Here is a 25,433-nt window from a genome sequence, read left to right on the forward strand (position 1 = left end):
ATTGTGTAAGACGTTAAATTCACCAACACAATGTGATTATGCACATGCTCAAAAACTCCCCTTAGAGAAGAGAAATCAGTGTCCATGAGAGCAAATCTCAGCTCGCTTTAGTAGAGAGAACCTCCCAAACTAAATGAATGAAAGAAATGAATGATTGCAGCACAGTATCAGTCATACAAAAGAATAAAACAAAATCAAAGCAAAATCCCTATAGTAGGCTATACTTTATGTGTATAGTGAATTAGTATACTGGTGTATCTTTCACTTTGTGCACATTTGGCCCTGTGGACTTGAAGAAAATAAACTCTCTTTTTTAAAACATTTCTTTCACTTTCACAAATTTTATTTTAGAATTAACTTAGAAAATTCTGTCATCTTTGTAGTTTTTCTGAAAGTCGCATTTTAAATCATGAATTGTTTTTGACAGCATTCTCCACAAACTCATAGAAAATAAACAATCCAAGGTTCTTGTTTAGTACAGTGGCTAGATGAACAAATACACAGACATCACCTGAATTAAATATTCCATTACAGTTTAGTAGTAATGTCTTTATAAATTTCTTCACTGAGAAAACTGAAGCATCAGAAATAAAATTGTAAATTTACAACTTTTGACAGCGTTTTATGATCCAGCCTCAATTAGTGCCCCTCAAAAACAAAAAAAGAAATTATTTCAGTTGCACCTTTTATTTTTTCACAGATAAATTTGTCATTCTCGTCTTCATCAGCTAGAGCGCTGCCTCACAGAGCTGCAGAAAACACAGTTAAGTGTTTAAAATAATTGGGGGGAAAACAGCCTCTATTTTTATTTTTATTTTTTTTACAGTGGAGACGGGTGGGACGTGTCCTCACCACACTGTAAAGACCACCCATTGGCCCAGTGACGGAGTCCAAAAGCCTGGCAAAGGGATAATGCATGTATGTCTTTTCAGCGCTCCAGTGAAGTTCACTTAATTTATTGGAATTTAGTTTCAATCTTAATTTAGCTCTGCACTTAATCTGACTCCAATTTCAAATGATAATCAAATTAAGATTGTGTTTCTGATTAGAAAATAGTCATAAATATTGATTATGAATTAATTTATATCTTTGATTATTCTGAGTATCCCATACTTTCAATTATTCATTCCCTAAGGGACCCGATGCCGCACAGAGTCACACGCCCCGGGTTTACGTGGATCTCACGGACACAGCCTCGCCAGTCTGATCTTGGTCAGAGGGTTCAGGGTTTGCTAATGCCTCTTAAGTCGGTTGCCTACTGCTCACTCATACAAAAAAGTGTAGTTTATTTAGCCACTTCCGTACAATTTGCCAAGTCAGTGATAGAGAGAAATCAAAAGGTCTTCAGATGACGTGCTACTGCTCCGTTCATATGCGCCTTTAGTTTGACCTATCCTGGACACAGAGCTGCGGGAGCACCAGCCTCCTCATAGTCTACTAAAATAATGATTCCAGAAAACTTCAGAATAAATCTAAATCAAAACATTTATTTGTCAGGTAAAAATGTATCATGCCAATTACACAAGTAAATGATTAAAAGCCAATTCAGAAATAATAAATACATGACATCATTTACTCAAAGATGACTCTAAAAGTAAGCAATGCATTCCTGACAGAGACACACTGTGTGTGAGTGCACTGTGTGTGAGTGTGTTCCAATGGGAAAACACTGAAACAGCACTGTATGGGGGTCGTTCCTGGTTACAGGCTCCCTAAAATGATAGCAAACATGAAAAGGAAAAACAATAGATTCACAAGATACATCATATGTGATATATAGACATTCTTAGTGAACTTTTGGTGACTTGACTCGCGAGAAGAGGAAGGATGGAGGGAGGGGGGATGCAGAGATAAAGAAAGAGATAAGTTTGGACAGGACAATGTCCTGTGCTCTGTCTTTGCGATCTTGTGTCCAGGGTGCATTTTATGGCTTTATTGCAGGGTGAGTTTTGTCTTAGCAGGAAAATCAGTCCTAACAAGTGTGTGTGTGTGTGTGTGTGTGTGTGTGTGTGTGTGTGTGTGTGAGAGAGAGAGAGTGTGAGTGTGAGTTTGTATGTGTGTGTGTGTGTGTGTGTATGTGTATGTGAGTGAGTGTGAGAGAGAGTGTGTGTGTGTGTGTGTGAGAGAGAGAGAGAGAGAGAGAGAGAGAGTGTGTGTGTGTGTGTGTGTGTGTGTGTGTGTGAGTGTGTGTGTGTGTGTGTGAGAGAGAGAGAGAGAGAGAGAGAGAGAGAGAGAGAGAGAGTGTGTGTGTGTGAGAGAGAGAGAGAGTGTGCGAGGGTGTGTGTGTGTGTGTGTGTGTGTGAGTGAGTGTGTGTGTGTGTGTACCAGGTGGATCCAGAGACTCCGCTCAGATAAAGCACACAGTCCAGAAGACCTGTTTTCTGGAGTTGATCCAGTGATCCCAGCAAACCCACGGCTCTTGCTTGAAAAAATGCATAAAAAAAAGAAAAAAAGAAATCAAAATAATAAATAATATTAAAAACAAATACAGTAAAAATACAGTAAAAATATAAACATATAGAAATATATTAATTCCAATTTAATGTTTCGTGATTTATACCATTAGAATAAAAAGTATTTTAAAGTTTCCATTAGGCACTGTATATTTTAAGGGTTCCATCATGGATCAATTATATTAATTTAGTTTTAATTCGTTTTTAATTTTAGTTACATTTTATGCAACTTATAAACAAACTATCACTTGAAAAAAATGAAATAACTGTTAAACATGAGAGTATTATGCAATCATTTAAGACATTCATCCCTATATAGAACCTTTTTGCACAAAGAGTCTTTAAAACGGAGTCAAGAACCCTAGAGTTCTAAATAGAACCCCGTGAACCCTTATTCTAAGACTGAGGTCATTTATTTTTTAATTTAATAGCAATAATATTCAAACATTCATTGTAGACTTTTTTTTCTTTTCATTACAGTGAACTCATGGTAGTGTGTGTGATTTTTCTTCTGTGTGATTGAAACAGCCACACTGGGAAGAACATTTTTAATTTGGCTGTTCATCATTTAATTTTTGACCATAAACCTGCAAAGATTAAACATTTTATGCTCTTCTGAGCACTTTTAGTAGGCTACTTGACATTAATTTTAACAGTTTATGGACTTTAATGATAAATATGGGAATATGAAAGGCGGAGTTGTTACAGATGTTGAAACGTGTATTACACTAAACACTATATCTCTCTATCTGATTTGCACTATCTGTTTTCTGCAGATGTGGTTATGTTACACAATGTCTTTTCTGCAGGGTTAAAGGTGTTATTGAAAACCACAAAATAACAACCACATCACTGCAAAAATACTGATCTATGCGCAAAGGAACGGATTTGAGGTCATTTGACATATTAGATTTATGCAGCTAATAAGAGTTATGTACGTTTTGTTCAAGGTGATAAGCATGTGTGTTTGCTGTTTGATATTAAATGACCAGGACAAAACTGTATTTTTAGAGAAGAGTTAACCCATACACAAAATAAATATATTTGAAATATATTTTCAGAATATATTTTGGAATATATGCAAATATTTGAAATTGGCCCAATAAATATATTTCATACTTATATTTCATATATTTTTGTTAAATTTCAGAATATATTTCAATATATTTCTGTATGGGTCCCCAAAAGTGTCAAAAATATATGTACAGTGAAATATACATTGAAAATATATTCTGAAATATAACAAAAATATATGAAATATAAGTATGATATATATTTATTGGGCCAATTTCAAATATTTGCATATCCAAAATATATTCTGAAAATATATTTCAAATATATTTATTTTGTGTATGGGTTTATTTAATTGGAACAGAAGCAAAGCTATATAATATTTTAATCGACAAACATGGTTCTAATCCAATCTGAGTTATTGTTGATTTGATTATTAATGATCAGCTATTTATGTGACGCTCAGAAATGAGGATGCAATAATGCAAATAAAATGGATTTATTGGAAGTTCACAGAAAAGTCAGGTTTAAACAAACACACAACACAGTGGCAGCAGAGTGGTGCAGGGACCTCGATGGACAGCACGGTGGTGATGGATCTGAGGCTGGAGAGGTGTCCTTGAAGTGCTGGGTGAGTGACGTAATCCAAGGACCAGGGCCGGCAGATTAATGTGAGAGTAAAACACGGGTTTTAATTTGGAAAAATGGAAGATGAAATGAATTCTCCGGTACACAGGAGGGAGTTTGAGGCGGACTGCCACCGGACTAAGGATCTTGGTGACAGTGAACGGGCCGATGAATTTGGGAGCAAGCTTGTTTTGGGAGAGGAGTGGAATGTTCTTGGTTGAAAGCCACACTTTTTGACCAACGACGTATATGGGGGGCTTTGACCGGTGGCGATCGGCCTTAGCCTTGGTGCGCGCCCCCACCTGGAGTAGAGTCTTGCGGGCTCTGGTCCATGTGCGGTGACACCTCTGGACGAAAGCGTGGGCGGAGGGGACCGCGACTTCGGATTACAGACTAGGAAAAGCAGGTGGCTGGTAACCTACGCTACACTCAAACGGAGATAGGCCCGTGGATGACACTGGTAACGAATTGTGAGCGTACTCCACCATTAAGAGCTGCTCAGAGACCACATCCATCGGGAGGCCATGTAAGCGAAAAACGTGATCCATAACAGCTACCGCTGTCTTCTTGGCGGAGGGTAATTTAGGCAAGGGAATAAAGTGAGCCGCCTTCGAGAACCGATCTACTGCGGTCAAAACGACCGTCTTGCCCTGAGAGGGCGGGAGGGCGGTGATAAAATCTAGCGCGATGTGGGACCAGGGTCTCGAAGGGACAGACAGCGGTTGGAGTAACCCATCTGGGGGTCGTTTGGAAATCTTCCCAGTGGCACAAACCGAGCAAGCCAAAACAAATCTGTGAATGTTGCAAGCCATTAATGGCCACCAGAATCGTTGCTTAACCAAAAACCTGGTGCGATTGACTCCTGGATGACAAGCCACGTTAGAACAATGCCCCCACTGAATAACGTCAGACCGTAATCCCTCCGTCACAAACAATCGATTCGGTGGGCAACCGGGCGGAGGAGTTACCCCATCTAAGGCCGTCTTGACCTTCGATTCGACCTCCCATGTGAGTGTAGAGCAGGGTTATTATAGTTTTGCATTTTTCATTAGTTTTTATTTTTATTTTTACAAAAAGCCCATTCTCTAGCAACCTCTGAAGCACTCGTCTGACATGCTGAACGTGTTCCTGGAGAGAAGATGAAAAAATCAATATGTCATCCAGGTAGACATATATGAACTGATCGAACATATCTCGCAGCATGTCATTGACAAGAGCCTGGAAGACCGCTGGGGAGTTGGACAGACCGAACGGCATGACCAAATATTCAAAGTACCCCCTGGGGGTGTTAAACACGGTCTTCCTTTCATCCCCCTTCCTTATACGAACCAAATGATAAGCATTACTTAAATCCAGTTTTGTGAAGACCGATGCTCCCTGCAACCTCTCGAAAGCTGAAGACATCAACGGCAAAGGATAAGTATTCTTTACCGTGATGTTGTTCAACCTTCGGTAATCAATACAAGGTCGCAGGGAACCATCCTTCTTCCCCACAAAAAAGAACCCCGCCCGCTGAAGAAGAGGAAGGACGGATAAATCCCGTTGCTAGAGAATCAGAAATATATTACTCCATGGCCTCCCTTTCTGGAGCAGAAAGCGAATATAGCTTGCCCTTAGGCGGAGACTTACCTGGCAGTAAATCTATGGCACAGTCGTAGGGACGATGCGGAGGAAAAGAAGCAGCACGGGACTTATTGAACAGGTCGAGGTACTCCATGGGCACGTTAGACAAATCCACTGCCTCCTCCTGAAACACAGAACCAGACACAGATGGACAAGCAGACACTAGACATGACTCATGACACTGATTACTCCATGTGGAAATGGAGCTCTGATGTCAGTCCACTCTGGGATTGTGTTGGGTTAACCAGGGGTGACCAAGGACAACGGGTGCAAGTGGGGAGTCCATGAGGAGAAATGACAATGTTTTGATATGGTTGCCTGAAGTGATGAGTGTGAGGGGTCCGGTGGTGAATGAAATGTTGGGGAGCTCCTGACCATTAAGTGCGTTGACTGCTATGTTGTGGGTGAGGGGTGTGACAGGGATCTGAAGTCTGTGAGCAAAACTGAAGTCCATTAAGTTACCTTCAGCTCCGGAATCCAAGAGTGCTTGGCAGTCGTGCATGCGTGTTGCCCATCTCAGTCTTACCAGGAGGAGTGTGGACGATGATGAGGTCTTCCTGGTGGAGATCCCACCCGATAGTAGCCTCACTGTTACTATCGGACTTGTCCTTTTTTTTACCTGGACAGGCGTGCAGGAAATGACCCGCTCCCCCACAGTAGAGGCAAAGCCCCTGGGATCTCCGCCTCTTCTTCTCCTCCCGGGAATGCCGAGCTCTCCCTATCTGCATGGGCTCGTGATCAAGAACGGGGCTGAACGTGTCCCACCACTGCTCCGTGGGCCTTCGGCACCCCCAGGTGGCCTGATGGGAGGGACGCGGCGTTTCATCCTGGATAAGCTGGCGTCCATTGAGACTTGTCGGAAGGTCCAGAACATATATCTCCTTCTGGACACGGTCAGCCAGCCCACGCAGGAACATGTCCCACTGCGCCTCCTCGTTCCATTGGCACTCTGCCGCCAGGGTGTGGAACTCGATGGAATAGTCCGAGACAGAGCGCAGGTCAGCGAGTATCCTGGCCGCCTCTCTACCCGCCACCGCCCGGTCAAACACTAGCCTCATCTCCTCGGAGAGTGCCTGGAACGAGGAACTCTTTAATGTGGTCAACTGTGGAGGCAAGTTATGATCTTACAATGTCCTGAATAAAACTGAAATATCAACTGTATTCTGATTTAAGTGTGTTAATGTTTCTTCAGATAAACTTGAGGAATGGAGGAAAAAATATAAGACCTTTCAAGGTCCTTACAGCGCTGAGATGATCACTAAACTGATGGAGGTCGCTGGAAAAAACATCACAAACAACAGAGTAAAACTTCTGGAGCAGATCAGTGCGGTCACTAAAGCTAAACTGATCCAGGCAATGGCACGACAAAATTCAACACTGTGACTTAACTAAATACACACCCAATAAAGACTAAACTGAGTCAATTTACAATAAATAGTGTTTCATTTCTTTTTCTGTCTTAATCATCACTTATCAGCATTATTAGTTTTTTCTGCAAAATATGATTTGTGTGTCCTCAGAGGTTAGTTATGTTTGCGCTTTACAATTTCTGTTTGTTTTGATATGTTCCTTCATATTTGAATTTCATTAAGCCATAAATAGCAGATCATTAATAATCAACTCAACAATAACTCAGATTGGATTAGAACCATGCTTGCCGATTACTTTGCTTCTGTTCCAATTAAATAAACTCTTCTCTTAAAATACTGTTTTGTCCTGGTAATTTAATGTCAAACAGCAAACACACATGCTTATCACCTTGAACAAAACGTACATAACTCTTATTAGCTGCATAAATCTAATGTCAAATGACCTTCAAATCCGTTTCTTCTAATAACGCCTTTAACCCTGCAGAAAAGACATTGTGTAACAACCACATCAGATCGTGCAAATCAGATAAACCTGTTATAATCACACAGATGGTGTTATAGTGTAACATGTTTCAACATCTACCTTTCATATTCCCATTTTTATCTTATACAAATTAAAGTCCATAAACAGTTTAAATGTCAAGTACTAAAAGTGCTCAGAAGAGCAGCAAAAGATTAAATCCTTCATTAGGAAACTAACATTAGATTTCTCCTCTGGCTGCTTCAGAGACATAGACAAATGTCTGTATGTCTGAGTGATTTGAGTTAAATATGTATGATTATGGTTATTCACGTGCTACTTTCATAACAACAGCTATTCTCGTCTCAGTGAAGCCGCCCAGATTATTTCTGCAGGTTTATGGTCCAAAATTCAATGATGAACAGCCAAATTAAAAATGTTCTTCCCAGTGCGGCTGTTTCCACAATCACACAGAAGAAAAATCACACACACTACCATGAATTCACTGGAAAGGAAAGAAGAAAAAAAACCATTGAATGTTTGAATATTATTGCTATTAAATTAAAAAATAAATGACCTCAGTCTTAGAAAAAAGGTTTACAGGGTTCTATTTAGAACTCTAGGGTTCTTGACTCCGTTTTAAAGACTCTTTGTGTCAAAAAGGTTCTATATAAGAATGTCTTAAATGATGTATAATACTTTCATGTTTAACAGTTATTTCATTTATTTTCAAGTGACAAAGTTTATTTATGAGCTGCATAAAATGTAACTAAAAATTAATTTAAATTAAATTAATAAAATGATCCCATGATAAAACCCCTAAAATATACAGTGCCTGACGGAAACTAAAAAAAATATATATATATATTCTAATGGTATATAAATAACAGAAAATTAAATTGGAATTAATATAGTTTTATTTATATATATTTATACTTTTACTGTATTTGTTTTTAATATTATTTTGATGCATTTTTTCGTTGTAGTTTTTTTAATATATTTTTATTATATTATATTTTTTATTTGATTTTAGTTTATTGAACATTGGCAAAATACTATGAACTGTCGACTAATAAGCGATAGCATCCTTTATAAAATGCACAAGAGAATGCAATGCACTTCTAAAAGGTTTGTAATGCCACATTTCTTAGGTTTATAATTCATTTTTACGCTCTCTGCAATGATATGCAACAGGCCAATTGTTTGTTAATTCCATTATTTATTTGTAAAATAAAAATAAAAACTGGAAAGATTTATTGTTATAATTGTTTTACCTGTTTTGTGATAAGTTTTAATGTGACCTTCATTTAACAACAAGGCAAATTCTGAAATATGTTAGTTTAAATCAATATTAAACTAACGTGGCTTTTAGTATAAATCTTTAAAAAAAAAACACACAATCCTTGATGAAATGTGACTTAACCTGTGCAACAGTTTACCATGTTTTACTGCAAATGTGCATGAAGCCATAGAGACCTTTCACACCCATATGCATATCTGATGCTTGACTTGCATTCATTCTTTAAGGAAATTGCATGGAAGAACATTTGTTCTCTCTATACGATTGTGTAAGTTCATGTTCATCACCTCCACCTCTCACGATCTAGTCCTATAAAAGAGCCTCTTCAGTCTGATCTGAGAGTCGACGGCTGCTGTGCTGATATTGGCGAAGCCTCACGATATTACAAGACTATCAAGAAAAGTGAGTATATGTTCTAAAGCGTTTACAACAGGGCAATTAATAGGCTTAAAAAGTTATTATATTTATAAGTGACAACAATATATGAATGAATCCAATCTTTTGCAGATTTGAATTTAAACTTGTCCGATACCAATAACCGTAACTAATGATGTGAGTGTAAAATTGTAGTCCTTATATAGCAACTTATGTTTAAAAACAGTAGCTTTAGAATTAACATTTGACTTTACTGAAGTTCAGTTTTGACTGAATGAAATAAACAATGCTGTGATATGATAATATTATTGTTATTTTTAGGTTTTCCCCTATCTTTCAAATGATAGATTTTAACTATAATTTTGACTCTATTGTTTTATAGATGGGCGCAGTTGAATCCCGGGGAAGGTACGTAATTCTGCTCTGGATAATTCTGAGAATATCTGATCAAAAACTCTTACAAGTAAAGGATTTTATTGGCATAGATGGTTCCACATTTACAATACACAAAATGTTCACAAAAAGTAGAAACACTTTTTTCAGATAATTTATTTAAATGTTTTTCACACTTTTTTTTTTAAAGAACTGATTACTGAAAGGTTCTGGGGAACTTAAGATGGTTCTTCTATTGCAACGCTGCAAAAACTAAAAAATTTGAAAACTTGAAAATGTGAAGTGAACCACAAAATATTCAAATCTAAAAAGTATTGAAAAGGCTGTATATGATGTTAAAATCAGTCCGTCTCTGCAGTGACGTGAGAATCAAACACTCTCTGAATAAGGAGGAGGAGAAGTTTGTAGTCAGAAGGAGAAAAGATATTCGGCAAAGCCTGAAGAAACTTCAGATACCCTGCAGTGAGGTACTTGATTTATCTGTCTGGATATTAACAAACTGTGTTGTAGCGGATGAACATCAATTGCTTTCTAATTAAACTGTGTGCATTTCAGAACAAAGTGCCAAACATTGCATTACTGGGATCTGGAGGAGGAGCAAGAGCCATGGTGGGTTTGCTGGGATCCCTGGATCAACTCAAGAAAACAGGTCTTCTGGACTGTGTGCTTTATCTGAGCGGAATCTCTGGATCCACCTGGTACACACACACACTCACACGCACACTCACGCGCATACTCATGCACATACACAGGCACACACACACGCACGCACGCACGCACACACACACACTCACATACACACACACACACACACACTCACGCACATACACTCACGCACACACTCACACTCGCACACTCACACACACAGGTTGAATGTCATAAATGAGAGCATATGTTGTTCCTCTGAAGGTGCATGGCCTCCTTACATCGGGTGCCAAACTGGTCCACCAGACTAGAGACTGTGAAAGACAAGATCGTCCAGAGACTCAGCGGTCCTGCAGTCAGCTGGGGAGAGGCTTATGCCAAACTGTCGAAATATTGCTTTGACAAAGACGTATTCAGCTTGACTGACTTCTGGGCAACGATGATCGTCACGATATATGTGAAACAGGTCTGTAAATAGTATGGGGGGGGGGGGGGGGGGGGGGGGGTTGTTGTCCTTTACAAATATCTAAACATTCTTACAAGAATAAGTATTATTTACTTAAGAAGCAAAATCATACAAGATAGGTCTTGTTTTCTAAAAAAATAATACAAAAATAAAAATTATATGGAAGCCCTTTTTTGTCTCGTAAGTCATAAGAGTGACAATTATTATGAGATGAAAAAACGAAATTATGACCTAAAAAGTCTGAACTGGAAAAAGTAAAAATGATGACATAAAAGTCATAATTATGTGATTAAAACTTTAAAAACCCTTTATCTCATCATCATGACTTTTAAGTCATAATTTAGATTTAGTATGACATTATTTCATAATTTTGATTTACCAGAGCAATTTCCTGTTGTGGAAATTGGTTTCCATGAAATTAAGTGACTTTCAAATAAGACAAATCATTAAAATGTCATTAGTATCTGCGCAATCAGGAGTTTCGTTTAAAGGGCGAAAAGTTCCAGACAATTTTCTCATGTTCAAGTTGGTCACACTCATATTTTCCTGCTTGCTTTGAAAGTGAATGTGTGAGCTGTGCTTCATTAATCTAAAGTGAAGTTTTCCAGACTTTAAACAACAAAAAATAAAATATTCACATTTTCCCCTCCTAAGTACACCTGAAATTGTGATGAAATGTTACTTCCCCCTTTTGTGGGTTGGAAAGGTTCCATAGATGTAAATGGTCTTATCCTTAAAGCGGCTTTGGCTAAAGTTTCTTCATGGAATCACAGATCAATCTTCTTTTTTAGGAGTGCATTTTGATTGCTTGTTTGTGTCCTAGGCAACTTAAAATAATTTTCTCTTCAGATAGACGAAGACCCACTCACAATGATGAAGTACGTGCACGGTAGAGACCCGTTTCCCATCTACACAGCGATCGACAAGCAATGCAAACAGAACAACGATGGAGGTCTGTGTGTGTGTATGTGTATGTGTGTGTGTGTGCACGTGTATGTGTATGTGTATGTGTATGTGTGTGTGTGTGTGTGTGTGTGAGAAAGACAGACAGAGAGTTAATGTGTTTGTGTCAGCTGTTATATGGACGTGTTTCTGTCTGCAGACCCCTGGTTTGAGATCACTCCATATGAAGCCGGTTATTCCCTCACTGGAGCGTTTGTGGAAACATCCAACTTTGGCAGCAAGTTTGAAAATGGCCGTAAGATGAAGAACCAGCCTGAGATGGACATGCTGTCCCTGCAAGGTAACAAACTCTGTCACAGGAGAGTTTAATAACCTTTGAAATTAAACAGTTACGGTAGAAGAAAAGAACATTAAAAGGGTTCTGTTCTGATCTAATGAGTTAAACAGCTCGTAAATATTCTTTATTACCTGAAAAAATTTAAATAACCCATTCAACGTGAAAGTATTATGCAATAATTTAAGACGTTTCTCCTTATGTAGAACCTTTGGGCATAAAGGGTTCTTTAAAATGTAGTCTAGAACCCTAGAGTTTTATATAGAACCACAGTGAACCCGTTTTTAGAGTGAAACTATTCTGTTAAATATTTTATTTCAAAATACATACAATTTTGTTATTTATCTTAATCTTCCTGATTGTGTCATGATTCTAGTCAGTGTTCCCCATTATGTTTAAAGGGTTAGTTCACCCAAAAATGAAAATGATGTCATTAAAGACTCACCCTCATGTCGTTCCAAGCCCGTAAGACCTCCGTTCATCTTCGGAACACAGTTTAAGATATTTTAGATTTTGTTCGAGAGCTTTCTGTTCCTCCATTGAAAGTCAATGGACGGCATACTGTTCACGTCCAGAAAGGCAATACAGACATCATCAAAGTAGTCCATGTGACATCAGTGGCTCAATCTTAAATTTATCAAGCGACGAGAATACTTTTTGTGCGCAAAAAGTAAACAAAAATAACGACTTTCTATGTTCTTAGTAAAGAAAGTCATTTCCTTCTCTCTCTTCCTTCTCTCTGTGCCTCGAGTGAGTTCGCGTAGTGTTTCAGCGTAGCGCGTCTATGTTGTACGTCACACGTAGGCTCACTATTGGCCGACGCTGGTCATGTGTGATGCGTGTGACGTACAACACAGACGCGCTACTCTGAAACTACGCGAACTCACTCGAGGCACAGAGAGAAGGAAATGAATAGTGGCATAAAGTCGTTATTTTTGTTTACTTTTTGCGCACAAAAAGTATTCTCGTCGCTTGATAAATTTAAGATTGAGCCACTGATGTCACATGGACTACTTTGATGATGTCTGTATTGCCTTTCTGGACGTGAACAGTATGCCGGGCTTGGAACGACATGAGGGTGAGTCATTAATGACATAATTTTCATTTTTGGGTGAACTAACCCTTTAATGTTGATTAGTCTCGCCAGATGTTTCCTATTAGCCACACCCGCTTGTTATCTTGTTTAGCTTGTCTGCCTCTGTATTTAAGCCCTGCGTCTAGTGTCAGCCTTTGTCAGTTCTTAACGTTCCGTTCCTGAGTCTTTGTTTGTGTAGTTTTGAGTTTATTTAAATGAAGAATTAGGGCTGTCACGATATGATATCGTGATTATCGCGTCCAAAATAAAAGTTTGTATTTACATAATAAATGTGTGTGTGTACTGTGTATAATTATTTTATATATATAAATACACACACATGCTTGTATATATTGTTTATAGATTTATATATAATTTATATTCTATAAATATTGTATATCTAAATAACACTTTTTTTTAAATATATACATGCACGTATGTGTATTTAAATATACTAAATAATTATACACAGTACACACACATTTATTATGAAAATACAAACTTTTATTTTGGATGCGATAATCGCGATATCATATCGTGACAGCCCTATAAAGAATGCTGCAGGTGGATCCTGCGTCCACCCACTGTGACAGATTGTTGATGCATTTTCTGCAGCTCTGTGTGGCAGTGCTCTTGCTGATATGCAAAAGAACCTTGAAGTCATTGGAATCTTCATCTGGAAAGCAATAAAAGGTGCGATTGCATTTGTTCTGAAGACTCAGCCTAAAGCTGACAGTCATTTCATTACCATAAGTCTGATTCCATTTTATTTTCTCCTCCAGATTTAATTCGTTATTTATTGTTTGGGATTGAAACAGTGTTGTTTGAAGGAATGGAGAAAGGTAAAGCATTTCTTATTGCTTTTGTGAGTCAGAGCATCTTAAATGGGTTTTGGGTTTCCTCAGCGGGTCAGGCTCTGAAAATAATCAATCTGATGGGGGAAGAGATTTATCAAATCATTGCATTGCAAACATTTAACAGTGTGGTTTGTTCAATGTGTGTTTTCTTCAACAGATCCACCACACCCCACAGCTGAAGATGAAGGTCTCCAGGTGCTCATGGATGTCGCGGACATGAATATCATGGTTTTGAAAGGCATTGATCCGTCTGATCTCGATGAATCCATCAGAACAAAGCTGGACGGTAAGATGTCATATGGGCTGCGTTTACACCTGGTCTTTTCACGATCGGATAGCTATCCCATCACAGAAAATGTATGAAGTGGTCAGATGTAAACCGCCCCATTAAGTAGCCTCTGTATGTGGAAAAATGATCGGATTTCTGTTTCCTACGTAATATTTAAATTAGGTCTGTGGCACAACACCAGATGCAGATTAAGAGTAGCCTAACGATGATACAAATTGAACAATGTCCAAATTGCTTTCCCTCAATCTCCAGTCTTAGAACAAATTAAGTTTTTTGAGCGAAGGAATACTTCCAGAGTTGATCATAAAAAAATAACTGGGTTGATCATAAAAAAAAAAATAACTGGGTTGATCATGTTAAACAAGTCACATCATCGATCTCATCTGAGTTTAAGGTTATAGCGTGCAATGACTATATTGACAGAAATGGGAGATTGATGAACCTGCTGAAACAAAAACATTCAAGATTTAAAACATTAAAAAATTCTGATTATTCCTCTGGCAAAGCAGCGTGCAGCTCTTCATTAAGATATCATGACTGACTGTGATTTGTATACAGGCGATCGCCTCGTTCAGATAATTTTGCACAGTTAAAATAAAAAAATCACACATATTAGGCTATCATGTAAGTCTAAAACGATTGACGTTTATTGTAAGGTTCAGATAAGTTTAATTTCTTGTTTAAACTGCATCTGGCCATTGTTTTCTGACAGCCACGTGGGTAGACTGGGCGAGGATTTATATGACGTCCACCTGTGAATGCAGACACGATGACTGGATTGCATTTACATTACACTGAGATCCAATCACAATGCGTCCTCGACTACCTTCGAACCTGGACACGCTGATTGGATAACATTCCGATCAGAAGCGCGTTTACACTTGTCTTTTCATTGTGAATGTGGACAACATCCAGATACAGGTCACATGTTAATGCCAAGTGTAATATATCAGGCTAGTTGTCACACTTAATCCAGTAAATATTTTTCAGGGGGAGAATATACAAAAAGAAAAACTTCCAATGTTGTTGTCCATTAAAAATTAGGGAAAACATCCATATTTAATTTTTTCCTTTACAGAGATTTTGGGAACCTGCTGTTTACCGACATTGTTTTGATTAAAAAAAGAGAAAATGTAATATTATTTCAAATGAAAAACATTTAACATATTTTTAAAATATATCAAATATATCTCTTCAGAGGCTTTTCATCACAATTTAAATTGTATAAAGTTCCGCGAATTTTCCCGGGCAAAATCCCAGGTTTTTTTGTGCTTGGGGCAAAAGATTTCCTTCCGATGCAGATTAGGCATCAGGTCCAGTTGGTCACGTGAATCTGCTGCAGTTATCAACGGACAGCTGTTTGGTTTGGTTCACACATCGCTACACTATTGACAATAGACAATTTGCCTGCGATATTTCACCAAATGCAAACATTAAGAGAACATTCCATTTTATCATTTTATCATTTATACCCTGGTGAAAAAAAAAATGCTAAGTATACTTCCAGCCAGACTAATTCAGTATACTTAAAGTGTGTTAATGGGGATCGGGAAAAGCCCGGGAAGTCGAGGACTCGAACTCGGATCTCCTGAAGCACACCAGCGCTACATGTCTGCGCACTTGCCCACAAGGCTAATAGAACCAACCCTAAATGTATATTAGAAATTGCACACTGTCTTCAATAACAAATGGACATTAATAGACAAATAATACTATACTTGCCACAATACTATACTTGCCACAAAATACTATTGTTATTATTATAATGTATTTTGAAAGTATACTTTCAATGCATTGTTACAATGATCATTTCCAGCACACAGTTAAAATACCTAAAATATATTTTTAATAAAGTGCAAATAAATACTTTTTATAAAATAAACTGAATTTTCACTCTATTATATTTTCTAAAAATATACTAAAGTACAAATATTTTAAAGTGTGTTGAAATTTGTATTGTGAAAATAGGCATAAGCGTGATGCAATATACTTTTAATATATTTATAGATAGTAAAATTTGTTAGTATATTTGCAATGTACTATTGAAAAAGGGAATATATTTCAAATACAATAAAGTATAGGGTACTAGGGTATAGGGTGCTTTTTTCACTAGGGTAGGAATGGGAACGTTACTTTTGAATGTTCTCTAAACATTGTGAAACAAGTAGCAACATTTTTAAAAATGTTAGAGGAACATCCAACTAAAGAGTTTAATAAATAAAACATTACGCCTACATGAACATGAACGATTGGTGTTATTGTGCTAACATTTGAGAAAATGATTAAAGACCATATAACTTTGAACAGACATTCATAACTGCACCATAACTTTGAGAGAATCTTGCCAGAACATAAGCTGAAGTTCTGAGAACATTCCCGGTTAGCAGGAAGCTTTGATTCTGAATGACCAAAGTAAAGATGCAGAGTCATTTGAATAAACATTAAACTCTGCCAGCCTATTCACTATTCACAACACCATTTGGCCAACATAATAAAACAATATATGCAATGTAGACTTCTATGTTGTCGGATAAGAGCTCAATAGTGTTCCCTTCTTCCACCACAGAGATCTCTGGAGGCAATTTTCAGCTGACTTTTCAAATGGAAAAACTGAATGTCGCTGATAAAGAAGCTGCAAAACTGATTATGAGGAAATACACCTTGGATATATGCAAATGTTTGGGTGCATTTCTCAACTTCCGGCCAGTCCGTAAGTTGAATGGTCTCTAATATGTACTTCACATTTGATTTTCTAGCCATAAAGCTTCCAGTCAGAATCATAAAGTGTTTTACAACATTATGCCATACAAAACTTTTCATGTTCCAACAACCTTCATTATTACAGACGTTTGCTTGAGCGTTTGCGAGTGTGCGGCTCTTTGGACCTGGGGCAGGAAATACAACTTTCTTCACAACATGAAAGGTGAAAACAGACCCATTTGATAACTGGCAATTCAATATGAATAATTAATGGCCTAATTTAATGCTGTGATCACTCACTCCAATGCTATCAGATAAAGCAGTGCCCTCCGCTCTTCTGAAAAGTGAGACGAGAGACTATATAGATGCTGGAGTGTTGCTGAACTCTCCCTACTTCTCAGTGCTGAGACAAGAGAGAGACATCGACCTCATCATTTCACTGGATTTCAGTGAGGGTGATCCTTTCGAGGTATTATGCATTGTCTTATAGTGGTTAGGGGCTATATGTAAGAAGTTGCGCTATTAATTGCTTTTTAATTGCCAATGTATGAACAGCTTGTAACAACTTAAACGACGTTTCCCGACTTCTTAGTTTGTCTCTAAAAGCCTGTCGACTGATTTTTATGTGAAGGACTCGGGATGTTTTTGATGGGAAAATCGCAGATGTGACACATGAAACTAATGCTTATACAATGTTCAGGATAAAAGAGCCGTTCTGGACTGTAATGTCAATGTGTCGTGCAAAGAAAAGAGATTCATTCAAACTATATTCTCACAGAGTCAGATCTATATAGTCTATAGTCTCAAATATACTTTATAATCAAACTATCATAACAGTGTGATTTTTAATGAGTTCATCTGTCGAGAACATCTCCACATCTCTATGATCAGATGCTTTCTGAACTGATGTTTCTCATTTCTGTTGTGTGTTTATTGTGTTATTGAGAGGAAAGAGCAGCACATATTCACATATTCATCTAAACGTCGCTCTCAGCAGTGGACGGCGTCGGGATGTTCGTTAACTGTAAATCACTGCAAAGAGCCTTGAATCACTTTGAATCTTGTGCAACCTTGAATGTTACTGGAATAATGTTAGTTCATAACTGAGAGAACCTTACCAGAACATTAGCTAAAGTCCTGAGACAATCCCTGTTTGCTGGGTTGATATTTTTTCCTCATTACATTCATAGAGGTCCCACTGAGCATAAAGTTTATGATGGGTAATTTCAAAAAGTTATTTTGTGAAGCTTTGAAACCTTTCCGACTCATTTGTTTTGAACCAGTGATGGTAATTGCTAAAGTCATGTGATTTCAGTAAACAAGGCTTCGTTACTGTATGAGACCTGCAAATTTGATAAAATAACACATATTGTACAGACACTTCATATTTAATGACATCATATCGTTTGTTAATTGCATAGATTACACATTGCATTACACTGTTTTGACCAGCAGGTGTCAGTAGCGCGTGACGTCTATTATACAATATATAATTAAATAGAATATATATAGTCTATTATACCTATAGGGACCTATCCATTAGCATTCTCATTCATCTCTTTTGGGGTTTCTTGGCTGGTGCATGAACTACACAACCTGACAGTCAATAACTTAAAGGGTTAGTTCACCCAAAAATGAAAATGATGTCATTAATGACTCACCCTCATGACGTTCCAAGCCCGTAAGACCTCCGTTCATCTTCGGAACACAGTTTAAGATATTTTAGATTTAGTCCGAGAGCTTTCTGTCCCTCCATTGAAAATGTATGTACGGTATACTGTCCATGTCCAGAAAGGCAATAAAGACATCATCAAAGTAGTCCATGTGACGTCAGTGGGTTAGTTAGAAGTTCCCTTTCAAGGGAACTCGCGTTGCGTCGAGTTTGACGCTATGGGAACGCTTTGCGTGATGACGTCTTGAAGCACATGTAAAATCAGTCCAATGGTGTGGCGGAACGTCAGAGGCGGGTGACGTCACGTACCAGGAAGCTATAAAAGCCGGCCCGAAACAGAAAACGAAAGCTTTCTGAGTCTTCAGTTGCGCTCTGTGTGAAATCTGTCTGTATATTTGGTGTTGTCTGTCTATATCATATATATATATATTCAGTATGGCGAGCGAGCAGCAGTTTAGAGTGTGTGTCCATCCCTGCCCGCGTTATTTAACGGGAGGTGACACACACACTCTTTGTGTTGTTTGTTTGGGAGAGGAGCATGCCCAGTCAGCACTCGAGGGTGGTGACTGTGTGCATTGCTGTGCGCTTCCATTGCGTACGCTCCGATCCCGCTTGGCTCGGTTCAATCCCGACCACGCTCCCCAGGGCTCGGGTCCCGCCGCTGCCGAGGCACGGCGTCGATCTCAGACCTGGGGTTCACAGATGGATTTATCAGTGGATGTTGAGACGGGCTCTGCCTTATCTCAGCATCCGTCTGATAGATCCAGTGCCTCTTATCAGGGTGTGGAAGCACGCGCTGCGGTTTCTTCCCCCCCGATAGAGGTACCAGTACTGCAACTATCCAGCTCTGAGGAGTTGGATGTTGTGAGTATTGTAGCTGAGTCTGAGGATTCGCCACCTCAGTCTCATGCGTTTGAGGAACTGCTCGATGTCATTACTAGAGCTGTTGACAGACTGTCTATTGAGTGGCCAGAAGATAGGCAGGACGTTCGTTCGAAAAGTAAGCTCGACGAACGCTTCCTGCCATCTCGTGCGCAGCCCCAGCGCAGGAGCCTGCCGTTTTTCCCCGATCTCCACACCGAGGTGTCGAGATCGTGGGCGAAACCAGTGTCATATCGAGTGTATACTGCACAAACATCACACTATTCATCCATTCACAATTATAAAGAGCATGGTTATGGGGAGATGCCGAAGGTGGAAGAGACGCTCGCGAGCTATCTCTCTCCAGCAACGGCATCTTCTCTGAAGGCTCCTGCACTTCCATCCAAGCCAGTAAAAGTTACTTCTTCCCTGGTTCATAAAGCTTATGCCGCCGCCGGTCAAGCTGCAGCGTGTTTACATACAATGTCCATAATGCAGGCTTACCAGGCTGAGTTATTGGGTGATTTTGAGGAGGGCGGGGGTATTAGTGCTGATACGGTGTCTGAACTGCGTAGAGCCACGGATTTGTCTCTCAGGGCCACCAAGGAGACGGCTAAATCCATCGGCCGCTCTATGGCAGCCCTGGTGGCCACTGAGAGGCATCTGTGGCTCAACTTAAGTGACATAAAGGACAAAGAAAAACATGTTCTTTTAGATGCACCAGTATCCACGCAAGGGTTATTTGGAGACGCAGTTAATAGTGCTGTAGCGAAGTCACAAGAAGCTTCAAAACAGGCAGCTGCACTTCAGAAACTTCTCCCCCGCCGTTCTTTCTATGAGGCTGCTGAGCGGGAGCAGCCTCACTCCTCTAAAAAGAGCGCTGAGCACCGCGCCACTCAGAAACAGAGCGTTTCCTCCCGTGCTCCCCCACAAAAATCTCGGGGACACGGAGGGCGCTCTCAAACCCAGCAGTCTTCGAGGGGTAAAACGGATCTGCGGACCGTTATTACCGCCAAGAAGGCTGCTGGGAAAAAGTCCTGATGTCTGAGGGCTCAGGACAAATGAGGGTAGTCCCCCCGAAGCAGAGCGGTTAACACCTCTTTTCACGGTGCCCGTCTCCCTTCGGTGCCCTCAGGGGACCGTTCTGCCAACCCTGCCGCCTCCGGCGTTACAGGGCGCAGCGGTCTCCGGCGAGCACATATCTCAAGGTCCACCCGGAAACGTAGTGGCCTCGGCATGCCCGCCCCCTCTGAGGAGGGTGCTAGAGCAGTCTGTTTGGTCGTTCCCTGCCGGTGCGCCGTTACAGGGCGACGAACCGACTGCTCAACAGCAGGAGAAAAATACGGTGCCGTCTCTCTTCGGTGCCCTCAGGGGACCGTTCTGCCAACCCTGCCGCCTCCGGCGTTACAGGGCGCAGCGGTCTCCGGCGAGCACATATCTCAAGGTCCACCCGGAAACGTAGTGGCCTCGGGATGCCCGCCCCCTCTGAGGAGGGTGCTAGAGCAGTCTGTTTGGTCGTTCCCTGCCGGTGCGCCGTTACAGGGCGACGAACCGACTACTCAACAGCAACAAAATCCAGAAACCAGTCTCGAGAGACTGGTACCTCTAGTAGAATCTTTGACAGCGTGGAAGCTACTGTCAAATGTTTCTCGTTGGGTCCTGCAGACCGTGGAAAAAGGGTATTAGATACAATTCTAGTAACGCCCACCGCGGTTTATGGGGGTCCTGCCCACTATGGTGGGCCCCGAGCAGGTTCTGGTTATGGAACAGGAAGTAAACACTCTGTTAGAGAAAGGGGCCATAGAATATGTACCTCCCTCCAACAGGGAAACCGGGTTTTACAGCCGGTACTTCATAGTTCCAAAGTAGGACGGGGGATTGCGTCCCATTTTAGGTCTTCGAGTTGTCATGCAGCTCAAGTTCAAAATGTTAACATTGAGACAATCGTGCCACAGATTAGTCCGAGGACTGGTTTGTCACGATAGACCTCAAGGACGCATATTTCCATCCGTCCGTGTCATTGGAAGTTCCTGAGGTTTGCTTTCGGGGGCAAAGCATACCAATATCGAGTTCTTCCATTCGGCCTGGCTTTATCACCCCGCACTTTCACCAAATGCGTGGATGCAGCTCTGGCGCCTCTGCGCCTCCGGGGTATTCGCATCATGAACTACATCGACAATTGGTTGATTTTAGCTCAGTCGCATTAGATGGCGGTTCAACATCGAGATGTTGTTCTCGCCCATATGAAAGAGTTGGGGTTACGGCTGAACGCCAAGAAGAGTGTGCTTCTCTATTTTAGAGGACCACTTTTTTAGGCGTGGTTTGGGATTCAGTGTCGATGCAGGCGCGCCTGTCATCGCCACGCTTCGATCCTGGCAGCTGTGAGAAGTGTAAAGCTAGGCCAGCTACTCACTGTCAAACAGTTCCAGAGACTGTTGGGTCTCATGGCAGCAGCTTCCAACGGGATACCTTTTGGACTGCTGCACATGAGGCCCCTGCAGTGGTGGCTCAGGACCAGAGGGTTTTTCCCCGAGGGGCAACCCATTTCGCACAATCAAGGTCACGCGGTGATGCCTACGTGCCTTGGTTATGTGGAAGAAACCTTGGTTCCTGTCCCAGGGCCCAGTGCTGGGAGCTCCTTGTCGTCGCAAACTGCTAACGACGGATGCTTCCCTCACGGGTTGGGGAGCGATCCTGAGGGTCGCTCATCTCAAGGTCTGTGGGAAGACCATCATCGTTCCTGGCATTCTATAGCCTAGAGATGTTAGCTGTCTTCCGGGCTCTGAGGAGCTTTATCACAGGTCTCAGGGGACACCATGTGTAGTACATACGGACAACACGTCGGTAGTCGCCTATATCAAGGGGGTTTGCGCTGGCACGCCATATCCTCTTGTGGTCCCAGGGGAAGTTGCTGTCACTCAAGGCAGCCTACATCCCCGGGGTCCAGAATATAGGAGCAGACACTCTGTCGAGACAGGGGCCGAGGCCCGGGGAATGGTGGCTCCACCCCCGAGGTGGTGGAGCTGATATGGAAATTATAAGTGGATCTGTTTGCGTCTCGAGAGACGTCTCACTGTCCACTTTGGTTCTCCCTCATGCATCCAGCTCCTCTGGGACTGGATGCTATGGTACAGACGTGGCCGAGGCTCTGCTCCCGGGAGTTCTGGAAAGAGTTCGCAGGGACCGGGTTTGCCTGCTTCTTATAGCCCCGCGCTGGCCGGGCAGAGTATGGTTTCCCGATCTTGTGTCCCTCCTCGACGGGCCTCCTCTGGAGCTACCCGTCAGGAGGGACCTTCTGTCCCAAGCAGGGGGCTCGATTTTTCACCCCCGACCAGAACTGTGGAACCTGTGGGCTTGGCCTCTGAGGGGGCCCAGCTCATAGAGTCAGGTCTCTCAACTGAGGTTGTTGAGACCATTCTACAGTCCAGAGCTCCCTCCACGAGGAAACTTTATGCCCTGAACTGGAGAGTATTCACCTCTTTGTGTAGTGACCGTCGGTTGGATCCAGTCAACTGCCCAATTGGTACAGTTCTGGAGTTCCTGCAGGACCGGTTCACTGCAGGTCTGACCCCGTCCACTTTAAAGGTTTATGTGGCGGCCGTAGGTGCTTACCACAGTCCTTTGGGTGGAATGTCTGTGGGGAAAGACCCCTTTGGTATCTCGTTTCCCTCGTGGCACTTGGAGGTCCTCCTCCCTTTCGAAATCGGACCAGGAGGCGAATAATTTGCTTTGCCCTGTTCGGGCGTTAGACGCGTATGTCCACAGAGCTGCCCTGTGGCGTAAAAGTGACATTTGCTCCCCTAACAAGGGAGGTCCAGTGTCTAAGCAAAGGATGAGCAGTGGGTGGTTGAGACTATCTCACTTGCTTATGAGGCGGCTGGACAGCCTTCTCCTTTGGCTGTCCGGTCGCACTCTACGAGGAGTATGGCGGCCTCTAAGGCCCTTATATCAGGAGTTTCGTTACAGGACGTTTGTGATGCGGCAGGCTGGTCCTCACCGCACACTTTCGTCAGGTTCTACTCTCTGGATCTAGACTCTGCTCCAGGGTCTCATGTTTTGTCTTCCTAGTGATGCTCACCAGATTTCACACAGGACAGACATTTGTAGCTATGGAGGCGTTGGTATAGACGTTCCCATAGCGTCAAACTCGACGCAACGCGAGTTCCCTTGAAAGGGAACGCCTCGGTTACGACTGTAACCTCGGTTCCCTGAAGAGGGAACGAGCGTTGCGTCACCTTGCCATATCTCCTTCATGCCTGTCAACACGACTTCAGACTTTACGAAGCTTTCGTTTTCTGTTTCGGGCCGGCTTTTATAGCTTCCTGGTACGTGACGTCACCCGCCTCTGACGTTCCGCCACACCATTGGACTGATTTTACATGTGCTTCAAGACGTCATCACGCAAAGCGTTCCCATAGCGTCAAACTCGACGCAACGCTTGTTCCCTCTTCAGGGAACCGAGGTTACAGTCGTAACCGAGGCGTTTTTGAAGCATCGAAAATACATTTTGGTCGAAAAATAACAAAAACTACGACTTTATTCAGCATTGTATTCTCTCCCGGGTCTGTTGTCAATCCGGGTTCACGACTCCGCAGTGACGCTGCTGATGATCTGGTGCGCCCGAGCTTCGTTTACAGTCTGAGGGAGACACACGCTGTATTCAAGCTATTTTACATTGTTAAATCCTTAGACATGTTTGCAAAGATTGTTTTCTTTACAGCGTACTCCCTCAGACTGTAAATGAAGCTCAGTCTAACCATTTTTATCAAATGATGCTGTGCTGTTTTTCCACTGCAGACGGTGAGGGAAGCTGCTAAAACATGCAGGAAAAAAAACATCCCTTTCCCCGAGGTCCGCATTCCCAATGGACACGCAGAGAAACCGAAGGACTTCTATGTGTTCAAAGGCAAAAACGCTCCAACCGTGATCCACATCCCTCTCTTTAATGTGGTCAACTGTGGAGGCAAGTTATGATCTTACAATGTCCTGAATAAAGCTGAAATATCAACTGTGTTCTGATTTAAGTGTGTTAATGTTTCTTCAGCTAAACTTGAGGAGATGAGGAAAAAATATACCACTTTTCAACGTTCTTACAGCCGTGCGATGATCACTGAACTGATGGAAGTCGCTGGAAAAAACATCACAAACAACAGAGTGAAACTTCTGGAGCAGATCCGTGCGGCCATTGGGCAAAAAGATCCAGACGCCAATATGAAGAAATTTAACAACAGAGTGAAACTTCTGGAGAAGATCCGTGCGGCCATTGGGAAAAAAGATCCAGACGCCAACATGAAGAAATTTAACGAAGACTGGGAATCTGAATACAAACTAATCTGATCTTCATATCAGTGATTTTACAATAATTTCTTTCTTTTTTTGTCTTAATCATCACTTAATATAAATCAGCATTTTTTTTTTTTTTTTTTCTACAAAGTGTGATTTGTGTGGCATTAGAAGAGCTTGAGATGCTGTTTTCATTATATTTCTGTTTAAATTGTTAAATGTTTCTGCTATTTCTTCATGCTCAACATTTATTCAATACCATAGTTTGGTAGGCTGCTTATTAAACTACTATATTACATTGCTTCTGTTGGAATTAATTAATAAACTGTTCCTCTAAAAAAAATATTTTATCCTAAAATGCTGATTGTAATAGAACTAGTATTGATGCTGGATGCTGATTGATCAAATCCAGAGTTCCAGTTTAAAACACACCAGCTACTGTGTATTATCTTTTATAAAATAAAATGTTTGACCTTTTCTATAGACTGAATATATGAAATGGTTGGTTGGTTTTTATGAACTATAGACCTTAGTAGCCCTGCCCACTTTACCCGTTTCCGGTCGAACGCGATTGTCTTTCGACTTCCGCCTCAAACGCCACAGAAAGGGGAAGTGTAAACAGCGCTACAAGACAAAGCTAATTTGTCAGTAAAAAGGGCAAGCAAACTTTTGTTATATACATTATTTCATTAGTTTGCAGTAATTAGCTGACATGGCCAACATATGGGAGCACACT

At 41.1% G+C, this 25,433-nt stretch overlaps 1 protein-coding gene across 1 annotated transcript; it reads left to right on the forward strand.

The window, feature by feature from the left end:
- Positions 1–9,112: 9,112 nt before the first annotated feature.
- LOC311083521 (cytosolic phospholipase A2 gamma-like) lies at positions 9,113–25,041 on the forward strand. The gene is made up of 15 exons (XM_084115107.1): positions 9,113–9,246; positions 9,602–9,627; positions 9,971–10,079; positions 10,168–10,310; positions 10,522–10,723; positions 11,573–11,675; positions 11,826–11,966; positions 13,651–13,728; positions 13,818–13,877; positions 14,050–14,178; positions 16,748–16,891; positions 17,027–17,104; positions 17,196–17,350; positions 24,212–24,377; positions 24,459–25,041. The coding sequence occupies exons 2-15, from the start codon at positions 9,602–9,604 to the stop codon at positions 24,749–24,751; spliced, it is 1,827 nt and encodes a 608-aa protein (XP_083971233.1). The 5' UTR covers positions 9,113–9,246; the 3' UTR covers positions 24,752–25,041.
- The last annotated feature ends 392 nt before the right edge of the window (positions 25,042–25,433 follow it).

The sequence above is a fragment of the Abramis brama genome (genome assembly GCF_963993115.1).
Source record: "Abramis brama genome assembly, chromosome: 5".
Taxonomy (NCBI): Eukaryota; Metazoa; Chordata; class Actinopteri; order Cypriniformes; family Leuciscidae; genus Abramis; species Abramis brama.

Bases quoted from the DNA above. Each gene is read 5' to 3' on its own strand.
- LOC311083521 (XM_084115107.1), top strand. From the start codon at position 9,602: ATGGGCGCAGTTGAATCCCGGGGAAG. The intron at 11,676-11,825 runs GTCTGTGTGTGT...TTCTGTCTGCAG, and splicing joins CAAACAGAACAACGATGGAG to ACCCCTGGTTTGAGATCACT. The intron at 13,729-13,817 runs GTGCGATTGCAT...TTTCTCCTCCAG, and splicing joins CATCTGGAAAGCAATAAAAG to ATTTAATTCGTTATTTATTG.